Source organism: Microchirus variegatus (assembly GCF_963457635.1).
Source record: "Microchirus variegatus genome assembly, chromosome: 6".
Classification (NCBI taxonomy): Eukaryota; Metazoa; Chordata; class Actinopteri; order Pleuronectiformes; family Soleidae; genus Microchirus; species Microchirus variegatus.
The window spans coordinates 24,478,518-24,490,547 of NC_139807.1; the positions used below are offsets into that span (position 1 = coordinate 24,478,518).

Here is a 12,030-nt window from a genome sequence, read left to right on the forward strand (position 1 = left end):
AGACGGAACGAGTTAGCTTTTTGCTGCGATGATGAGTAGTACGTAGCACCGGGAGCCGCCATCTTGGAGCAGAGCGAACTCAGCGTGGGATTGGCCGGCGTGTGGAACAGGTGCAGCGGAAGTGTCCAATAGGAAGAGCCACTGCAGAGACGGCGAGGGATGAGAGTTGAAAATCAAACAAACAAATATTCATGGTGGTAGAAGGTAGTTTGTTTAGTGTGAAGTATTCTTGTTTGGTGTGTTTTGCGTGTGTTGTGTAAATATGTGACCGAGCAGCAGCCACTGGCCATGTGGTAAAATGGTTAAAGGAAAGGCGGACAAGAGGACACCATACCACCCGCATTCTGTCAGTACATTAACAAAGTTATTACATAACTCCAGTTGGGGAAGCGACAGTTTGTATACAACGGCCCTCGGAAGTAATGTAAAATGTCTGTTTAAGGGACATGCCCTTTGTGATTATCAGTTACTTTTAATGTCCAATGTCTGTTTAAGAGACATTTTTCAGTTATTTCTGTCATGTTAAAATCCTGTTGGAGGGACATAACATGTCCTTTGTGATTTTCCGTTAGCTTATGTCAAATATATTAAGACCTACATTTAAAGTAAATCAGAGCAATCTAAATAACTGTATGGGTATGGGCTTGAATCGAATGTTAAATAAGAATTTACCTTTCTTCTTATAGAGTTCTTGTTTTCTTCATTGTCTATTTGTATGTTGAATATTTGACATAGAAGTGAGTGGGGAAGTGATTAGTAAGCATGTGAGAGATACATAATAAAAAGTAACTAAACTCCTAAACCACTTTATTCAGCTTAAAATGAATGTATATGGTTATCTAGTAATATCATTTAGTGATCCAGGTCCAACTCTTGTAAAGTATTTGAATTACAAGTGTGACTTTGACTTTTGTGCTTTGCATTTAGAGCTTATGATGTATTGTTTTACGGTTGTCTTGCGATATATAGATTATCACAGAATTGTTGTATCGATATATTATTGGTATCGTGGTACCATGTATTGCCTATTGTGAGGTACTCTGTGTACCCTTCTTTCTGTTTTTATGTGAAGGCAACTGTCACTGACACACATGAGAAAGGGAGGGGTGACTCCTTGCAATCTCAGCATTAGATATCGTCACTTAATGGTCATTACTCAATGGACCTTATGGACCTCCCAAATATGCAGTCCCATTCAGTGCAAACAGAGCCATTAAACTGTCTCAATAAAACGTAATAAAACTACTAAAACTTTCTACAAGGGTAAAAGTAAAAGAGAGAGATAATTCCTAATGACTAGACCAGTGTATGCAATGCTCTACAGACTTGCTTCATCTTGAGATACATAATATCCCATAAAACATTCATGTCTACTTTGCAATCTTTCCAGTTAATTTGTATTGCTAATAATAAAGAGGAGGACAAGCAGGGACACAGGTGTTACACCACATACTGTAACCCATGACTTTCTTACCTGAAACGCTCATGTATCGCTATTGTTTTGAAATGTTTCAGCAGGATATGTACTATGAAAAAGTCCCAATGCCAATGCAACAATTATTTATTCACTCCATACTATAAATTATCTTCAGACCAATCTATTAAGTGTTTCACAATCGCAGATTACTAAAGATAGATATAGTAAAGTGCTGAAGTATACAGGCCATACCAATACAATCCTTAATCTGAACCTCTCAAAGAGGTTATGTAAAACGACATGTTTCTTCCACAACAGTCCATCAAATGCCTCTGAATGTGTTTAAAGAAGTGTCTGTAGTGAGATGATGTTTTGCATCTCATTCCATGGCCACGGTGCATAGAAGGAGAAAGCAGTTAATCATGGGGCACAATCTCTGGAGTGACGTGATGTAAAAAATGGGAAAGTTGTGTTTTAACAGTTCCGTCAGTTGTAGGAAGAGACAAAAAGATGAAAAGCAAAAAAGTCACAAGAGTTAAAGAAGAACTGCCATGTTTTATACCCTTTGTCACTTCTAGATTTAGTTATCTATTCAAGCCACAAACCAGCACACAAATCAAAAATACTTCCTCATGTTTAAACCAAAACTTCCCTATTTCGCAATAGTATTTAGATGCTGCATGTTGCGGCTTTGTCCACATGAGGGCAGGCTTTCTCTTTCCCAATGGCAGAGCTGTGGTGAAACCAGTTGAACAACCTCTTATTTACTGTAAATGTTTGAAAAGTGAGTTTTGCACTGTAATGCTGCTTACTACACTCTGTATCAGCTACAGAAAGCAAACAGCACACGTGTAGGCAGTGAGGTGAGAAACACTGACTTATTGTCCATGTAGTCCCTTTTATATGATCACTTATTTCATTTAAAACAAGCACCTTGATGACTTCCACAAAGAGCATTTAGAAAAAAATCCTTGTGTCCCATTCAAATGCAGGCAAATGAAGGTTTTGTGAGTCGTGGCTTTACTTTCGTTTTCAGTATTTGAATCGCAGGTGTTCTCCTGTTTCTGTTTGTTTAGGGAAATCACTGCAGCTCCTCACCTGGCACTTGCCTCCTCCAGCATCCAACGGATCACAACTGACAGAACAAAGGTGAGTGTGTGTTTATTATATATCTGGGCTCCTTGCAGTCGCACTGTAGTATTTTCACAGCCTGGGAACAAATGTGTGCCATGGATCTCATGTCATTATGAGCCAGAGAATATATTCATTCACACAGCATTTGGGATTATTACTTTTCTTTTTTTAAGATTTTGAACCTTGCCTCAGGGTGTTTCTTGTGACACTGTTCTCCTGTGCTGCGTTGAGTGTGGTCAGCTCACAGAAGGACAGAAGCGAGGAGATACACTAATAGAGTCACAAGGAGAGACAATGGGGAACTGTGTGTTGGGACTGCTAAAGCTGCCTGGGGCTTAATAGTTTGCAACATGACACTCTACTTTTACTTTGAAGTTTTTCCAGCCAGACCACAATGGTGACTCATTTAATTTCTTTGAGATGGAAACATTTATATAAATACCAATATGACTTTAAAGGAAACTGAAAAGATCTTGTTCCTCTGTTATGTCTGTGACTAAAGACCACACTGAAGAGAGATGTTTTAGAGTGTTTTTCCATGGCACATGCTCTGGGGAGTTGATGCCCCCCGGCTATATTTTGGTTTGTGTGACCCCCTTGTATTGCTCCCTCTCTCACCCCTGAAAGGAGGGCATTGTGACTTCTTCTCTTCTTGAACATTCAACATTCTTTACGAAAAGAGGGACTATCTTCTTTTGTTGCCATGTCACTGTGGCGAGGACACAGAGGACACACGCAATTTGGAAAAGATGTAAAGAATTGTAGATAAAAGTATTTGGGAGAAAAAGTGGTGAGTTTTTTTTCTTAATGTATGCGCAAGACTTTTTACGCACACACTTTTTTAGAGAGAAAGGTGGTTTTATTAGCAAAGAAGAAAACTGTGTTACTCTGACAAATATGACAAACTTAAAAAAAAACAAAAAAACACTATTATTCATCACTTATTTCAAAAATATACACAACAGCAGAACAAACTTTGTTTCCTCTTCAGGCACACGGTGATGTATAGTGGAGTCCATGATCTAAAGGTCAACAGGTCATCAATTGCTGTTCTCAGGTGCTCTGTCTGTGACCAGGCCATGAGGGATTGTGAATTCTCTGAAAAAGGTAGGACAGGCACTTTTTTTTCTGTGTGTGTGTGGGCACCGATGAGTCCTATGTGAGTCATTTGCATATCGCAGAATGTAAAAAGAGACTCAGACATTCATTCATAACTTTCTGTCAGGTACTGACATTTGCTAAAGCTCCAGTGTGTAAGAATTATTGCCATCTAATGGTGAAATGGCAGACTATAAGAAACAGAAGACTCACATCAGAAATACGGTGGCCTGGCTCTGGCCCTAAATAGACATGGGTCATTGAAAGGAGTTAGTAAGTTGATATTTACAGTTAGGTCCATAAGTATTTGGACATCGACATAGTTCTCTTTATTTTGGCTCTATACACCACTACAATGGATTTGAAATGAAACAAACAAGATGTGCTCTAATGGTACACTTTCAGCTTTAATTTGAGAGTATTTACATCCAAATCAAGTGAACGGTGTAGGAATTGGAACTCTTTCTATAGTGGATGCCATGAGCGAAGCAGTTCTTTCAAGTTGCCCTCCCATCTTAAGCTGTGTCAGCACATTCAGTCCTTGAATTTGAAAGAAATGGTCGAAAATTCAACAAAGGGGAAACCCTGGAAAATGTATTTATTTATTCACCTTAAATTAGATTGCCTGATGGTTAGAGTAGTTACCTCTGAAGTGGGAAGTCTGCGGTTCTGATCCCAGTTGTTGGACCAAAGAGGAGGTGAATTGAATGTAGGACTATAGTGTCCTGTTCAAGGGTGAGGACAAATACTTCTGAGTTGCTGCATGTTACAGAAACTGGAGATGGAGTTTATGATCTATAACCAGCTACCTCTACGTAAATGTTATATGTGGATGATAAAACACAAGAGTAAAATTTAATTTTTCACCCCCCCCCCCCCTTACTGTACTACAACATACAGGATCGAGATGCGAGTTGCTGTACGCTTGCACATAGCTGATGACCTTGGGAGGGTACAGCAGCTGACCCCACATCAGATTGGGTTTAGCGGCATTTTATACCCCAGTGCCTGCTTATGGCACATTAATCCTCATACAGCACAGTTTATACCATGGTGTGTAAATCTGTGAAGGAGGGTGGGGGGGGGGGGGGCTCACCCACCACGCTCTCCTTCAACACTAGGTGGTACTGTCTGTGAAAACAAAACAGTGCTTGGTGAATCTTGACTTATTTATTGTGTTGTAGGTTTTACAGTTTTTCTCAGTCGCTTTGGTGCTTTTCTCAGATCAGAATGAAAATTCTCATAACTATTAGTTCAACCTTCACAACATTTAGACATTTGTGCACATCCCAGTAACTATTTCTCCCTCCTCATTCTTTTGGACATGTATCAGTTGCTTTCATACAATTCTCTGCTGTTTTATAACATTATCATTTGCTTATGTCATGTCAGTCAAAATGAACTATACTTATGGATGCTGAATAAAACTAATCGTCTTCATTTCATTGCTTGCGTCATTACATACAAAACTGTTGAACCAGTTATCAAATTCTTTCAAGCAAATTTTAGACTTTCTAATTTTTCCTGTAAATGTCTCCCAAATTGAACAATTGCTGTCAGGAGAACTTCCGCTTTTACTCATGATTAGGTGTGTGAAGTATTAGTTGTAACCAATGACAAGTCACTTGTTCACAGTCACTCAGGGATGAATCCCATGAACCCTCACTTGACAAGCATATATGAACCAAGCAGGACATAGTGTGTACCATTTCTACAATTTCTGTGACACAGAAATGGAAGGTCAGCATCGTGGAAGAGGGGGGAGGATGCGGGGAAGAAGGGGAAGGGGACAAAACAGGGAAAGAGGGAGAATTATTGAATGAAATTAGAGCTACAGTTGTGGACCATGTTGTCAATCACGGCCTCACAATGGCTGAGGCTGGTCGGAGGGTGCAACCAAATATTGGAAGAACCACTGTGAATTCAATCATTCAAACATTTCGTAGGGAGAACAGGTATGTATAGTGTTGGACAGTAATCCAACATCTCATAATATCTCACTTACTCCCCTAACTACAGCAATGTGTAACCACCCTCCGACCAGCCTCAGCCATTGTGATGCCGTGATTGACAACACGGTCCACAACTGTAGCTCTAATTTCATTAGGAATCTGCCTATGTATTTGGTCTCTTCTCCCTCTCCCCCTGTTTTGTCCCCTTCCCCTTCCTCCCCGCATCCTCACCCCTCTTCCACAACGCTGACCTTCCATTTCTGTGTCACTGAATTGTAGAAATGGTACACACCAAGTGAGGGTTCATGGGATTCATCCCTGAGTGACTGTGAACAAGTGACTTGTCATTGGTTACAACTAATACTTCACACATCTCCTTATGAGTGAAAGCTGAAGTTCTCCTGAGATAATTGTTCAATTTAGGAGACATTTCCAGGAAAAAATGAAAGAAAGAAAGGTATAAAATTTGCTTGAGAGAATTTGATAACTATTTCAACAGTTTTGTATGTAATGACTCAAGCAATGAAATTAAGGCTAATTGGAAACGACTATTCAGCATCCATAAGTATAGTTCATTATAATGATATGAATACTTGGGAAGTGTCTGTTAACTGCCACCTTCACATCTCTCAAATTTCAAAGCTGAGCTGCCGGTTTACTTATATATTCAACATATAAGACTTGACTTCAATGTTGTACTCATGTGTGTTTCCTTCCTCTGCTGTGCTGGTGAACAAATATTGGGAGTTAGTTCACGAGATAAGCAGTAGGTGGTGTAACTATCTGTGTCACAAGAGAAGGATTAAAAAGGCACAATTTGACAATGTATATAAAGAGTGCCAAGAAAGTTAAAGCAGTGTGTGTTAAGTTGCTGTTTATTGCTGTTTCAAATCTATTTTCATTGTAATATTTACTTCTTGTACTAAACGGAGGGATGTTATTTCCTCGTCAGTCTCATCTGCTGTTTCTGTTCATTTTTCTAGTACATAGTAGAACACAGATGCTGGAATTGAGTTTCTATCATGTAATTTCTTAAGACCTTCTTTTATTATTTACACCGTTTCTGTTGCACTCATCTACATTTAAGTTCAAACGCCAGCAATTTCTCCTCAACCTTTTATACAATATTTCACAATCTCTTTCAAATTTTCTGTGCTTCCATCATTTTCTTTTTTTCAAAGTGTACAGGCTGATGGTGGTTTTTAGTAACAGGACCTTTTTGTATTTTTCTTGTATTCTGTCTTTATGGTTGTCATGCTGTCAGATCTGTTGGGTTCTTGATCACCTTCCTGACCATCACACATCTCGCCTGGTTACCTGGATTCTTCTCTAGGAAAAGTCCTTTTGGTTTCAAACTTCTATGTCACATAACTGAGGCCACTGTGCTCCCAGGGGGACACTTTATAACCGTTTCCCAACACTGTTAAAATGGACGTCATTGCTATTTCTCTTGGGTTTAGTGTTGGATTGTCTTTGCCTTATGGAACCTAACATGCACAGGTGTTTCGCCTTTCTAAGCTGTGTTTAATAAATCCATTTGGAGACAGATGGGCTCCAATTAAGTGCTAGACACACATTTAGGTTAATGGACATGATGATGAAGCACCTAACCACAAGCTGGAGCGTAACTATGACATTTCTGTTTTTTGATCTGAAGTTTTAAAATGTCATTTTACTTTGCAGTTGTATCCATTTACAGTCAAATCTCTTTGTGCACAAAATACTATATTAAAGGGTTTGAGGCTACTGTATTATACCTTTACCTGCTACTTTACATTTCTATATTGTGTGTGACATTTTATGACATTTTTCATTGAGGGCTTTTGCATGACCATGGAGGTTTTTGCAGGAGCAGCACAGAAGTCTATGAGCATGTTATGTTTTATTCTAACTGAGAGAATAAGAGAGGATATATATAGTACATGTTGTATAGTATACAGTACATATGTGTGATGCACTTATCGTAAAACAGCCCTGAGACACAAAGTGTGACAGTGTTTACTGCTGCTGTGCTTTTAGCAAATATCTGTCTTTCCCTCTCTGCTGTTATCACTCCACTTATTATGGATTCACTAACACAACACAACACACAAATTTGTTTTTATATACAAGTGAGGACAAATAATAGACACAATGCATTCCATTGTAATTTACCCTTCTAACCTTAAAACGAGGTCTTATACCCCTGAAAAAGCACTTTAACATTGTGAGGACCATACAAAATATCCCCACAAGGACAAAAGGTCCTCACAAATATGGGTTTGTACGTGTTTTTTTGGTCCTCCATAAAGATATAAAAACTGTACACACTCTGTTCATTCCACTTGACACACTCGGTTTAGCTTTGGTAGAGATTGTGTGTGTTTCTTTGTGCATATGTGACTGTGTGTGTGTGTGTCCAGCAGACTGAGTTATGAGCGTGAATGGAGTGAATGGTATTTGACCATGTGCATTGTGGTTTATGAGATGAGCAGGTGTTAATGACTCTGTCACCAGTAAATGGGCTCTGATTTGTAGCACAGCTGTCGCTCCGCACTCTGATCAACGCAGACCTTCTGGAGACATGTACACACACACACACACATACACACACACACACACACACACACACACACACACACACACACACACACAGAATTTGTAAATATTTAGAGCATACCCCCGACCTAAACATCCGTATTAAACCATACATGCTCACAGGCCAGTTCATGTAGATTGGTATTCTGGCACAAACAGACATCATTAACATTTGTTGTCGATACAGAAAGTAATTGCAATCTGAAGTCTAATCAGAGAGAAATTACAGCTGTACCGGTGCAGGCAGCAGTCACACATTAGATCTCATATCCAATCAATGCACCTATTCCTCAGAGAGGCCGCTGATCTATTACGTGGTATTGGTTTTGTGGCTTTGATCCCGCTTTTGTAGATACAGATGGAGTTGTATGGTAGGATGCAGCTTCTGGGGTGGGGTGGAGGGTAGAACCAAAGGCACCAAACCTCCACTTTTCTAAGCATCCACCCCGCTGGGATTATCCTCCAAGGGATCTGCCCTGTAGCTGAACCTGCTCTCCTCCTCTGAGGGGGCATAAAGGAAAAAGACTGTGTCAATCAATAACATATCACATCTGTTGGAGCGTTTAAACTTAGTGACTTTATGTGGGTGAAGGATCGTGGATGTTGTCAAGAAGGACACGAGTAAGAGAAGAGGACACAAGGGATAGGGATGGAAGCAAGATGATGCTATGGCACCTGCTAAAGGCTGAAGCTGAAAGAAGAATAATATGAACTTTGTGTGGGTGAAGGATCAGGAACGGGTTTGTGTTTTTGCAGATTGTGAGTGGTTGGATTGGTGGCATTATATGGCAACCTTAATCACATTTAAATAACTCAAAGTAAATGCTATCATGCAGTCAAGATGCAGTGTCAGTTTGTTTCTGTTTCCCATGCCAAATTATGTTCAAATTCAATGAGATATGAGATATAAAAACAACTCAGATGAATGACCCATTAAAAATGTAGACAGGAAGTTGCTAATATAAGGAGACAAACACACAGAGGGACTGTGCGTTTGGGCTGTTTTATTACTCAATTAACCGAATGGCATCTTTTATTGGACTGTTGCTGCCTCAAAAATGCCCACTTTGTTTACATTTCTGTAAAGAATAATTATTGTCTTTGTTAAAGTGTGAAGAACAAACCAAGATAATTTTAGTTGTAATCCAGTCTTTTTCTCTCTCTCTCATTAGACAGGACATTGTAAGAGTCATGGGGAGAAACACAGTGAGTAAACACTCACTTGGGCCATATGGTTGGATTTTAACTTGGGCTACTACATTATGCCTAAAATTGATCAGGTAAACTGTGCATCACTTTCTGATTTGGGTAATTTTTTAACATTTACAATGGTGGATCAGTGGTAGAGTGGGCTGTCTTTCAACTGGAAGGTTGTGGGTTAATTTCCCACCTCCACTAGTCTCTGTTTGTCCTTGAGCAAGCTCCTGAAGGCTGTATGAAAGATATGTGATAAAAAAATCTGCTGCCACGTATGTAGATCTGCTGCATAAATGGATGAGTGGCAAAACTACGGTGGCCCAGAGGTGTCAGGCCAAATACAAACGCCACAACACAAATGCAAATGCCACAACACAAATGCAAAAGCCACAACACAAATACAAAAGCCACAACACAAATGCATAAGCCACAACACAAATGAAAAAGCCACAACACAAATGAAAAAGCCACAACACAAATGCAAAAGCCACAATATAAAGTTCAGTGAAAGCATTGGGAGTTATAAAACTACTTAAACACGTTGTTATTATTTCTAATAATAATTATATAATTATATAGGAGATATCAGTCATAAACAACACAATTCCTGTAACACATATAAACTAATAATCACGGTACTAACCGCACTTTTGTATTTGAGTTGTGGCTTTTGTATTTGTGTTGTGGCCTTTGTATTTGTGTTGTGGCGTTTGTATTTGGCCTGACACCTCTGGGCCACCGTACAAAACTAGTGTAAAGCAGCTTTGAGTTGTCATCAAAGACTTTATAAAAACATACGGGTTCCAGATGTCTTTCTGTAAGTAGATTTGGATCCTGACATCAGGACATGACCAAGCTCTGCGTTGAGTTTTTAAAGGAATGGTTTGGTGATGTTGATGTGTTTGCAACTACCACTGGAAATGTACATATGTGTATATTTTATTTATTTAATTATTTTCTGGATATTCCTGCCTCCTCCCACTGTCTACACCATGTAGGTCAGGTTGATTGGTGAGGTGCATTTGGTCTCTATATATAGCATCGAGGGTGTAGAACTAATGAGTGGGAGATCATCTGTGTTGACAAGCAGGAGTGGTAATTCTCCCCTGGAGCAAACCAACCCATATGTAGTAAAGAAAAGTCCTTGGAATGTCCCTGTCAAATAATATCGTTTTGTTGAGACTTCTGTGGCTTAATCAGGGTTTAAGCCATAATGTGACATGAGTCAGATCACATATATTTTAGACTACCCCCATTTTTGAAAATTCTATAAGTTAAAGTTCAAGTTTGTTTTTTGAATATCTTTCAAAAAATAAATTTATCTCAAAAAATAAATGGTAGAGCTGTCGATTAGTAATCGTTTGGTCCATTAAATGTTAAAAAACGATCAGTGTTTGTCAAACCTGGAAATGACGATGTTCTCGAATGTCTTGTTTTGTCCTCAAACCTAAATGATTCAGTTTTAATTTTCTTTGTTATGTGGAGCAAAGAAAATATTCACATTTAAGAAGCTAAAACAATCAGAAATCTTGTTTTAATAATGTAAAAAAAGCTTCAAACCGATGGATCGATTATCAAAATAATTGTCAATTAATTGTTTCAGCTCTAATAAATGGTCAAATAAATAAATCTCTTAAATTATTTGGGAAATCCTTAAAACTGAGTAATTGGACAGAACAAGCTGAATTGATATTGAATATTTCTTCATAATTTCTTGACATTTAATGTTCCAAATATAATCAGTTAATTCATTGATTATGAAAATAATTATTACTTGCAACCCTAGACGTTTTACATAATTTTCTGATATTCTATTGACCAAACAACTAGCTGATTAATCAAGAAAAACAATCAACAGATTGATTGATAATAAAACATAACAAATAGTTAGTTGCAGCCCTATAATTCCTTATTGAATAAAAAGCTAGTTATATGATGAACATTTAAATACTGGTAGTTGTTTGGTCTCTTCTGTTGTGGCCTGTGGACCTGTCGTTGTAGCCTCTTACCAGCAGATGCCGCTGTTACAAAGTCTTTCCAAGGTCTCACTCAGATCCTTCACTGCTCAGCCTTTCAGTCTTTTGGACTCCTACACTTTGCAGCATCAACTTTGAGACTTTATAAAAATCACTTACATTGATCCGTCCATCTATCTAAGTTACTCTGAAAACTACAAACTCACTCTCGGTGTGTTGCTCTTTACATTTCAGGGAAATGTCAGCACACTCTAGTGCATAATGGAAACCTATGAAAAGTGTGTGATTGTTAAGTTTGGAATGATTTCCACTGTGTTTTTTCCTCTCTCTGCGTCACGTCCTTTGTGTCCCCGACTCTTTTGTCCCCTTCCCCCGGTATTCATTTAGAGCCGTGAGCTGTGGCAGCAATTTCACATTCCGTTTTGCCGCACCTTGTTGACTTTAGCCTCATTACGAGGCCAAATGAATATGACGAGTTTTGACATTAGGCTACAGCTGGAACAAATGTGCCAGCCGCTCGCTCTTTACCCCAGCCAATATTTCTCCCCTCCATCTCTAACACACACACACACACACACACACACACACACACACACACACACACACACACACACACACACACACACACACACACACACACACACACACACACACACACACACACACACACACACACACA

At 39.0% G+C, this 12,030-nt stretch overlaps 1 protein-coding gene across 1 annotated transcript in view; it reads left to right on the plus strand.

The window, feature by feature from the left end:
* Positions 1-3,552: 3,552 nt before the first annotated feature.
* The window catches only part of myt1b (myelin transcription factor 1b), a gene marked incomplete at both ends in the record, with an annotated part of 169,138 nt that continues 160,660 nt past the window's right edge, over positions 3,553-12,030 (plus strand). The window contains one exon of the mRNA XM_083890839.1: positions 3,553-3,658. Coding sequence (XP_083746965.1) covers positions 3,553-3,658 — 106 coding nt within the window. The remainder of the gene's footprint in view (positions 3,659-12,030) is intronic.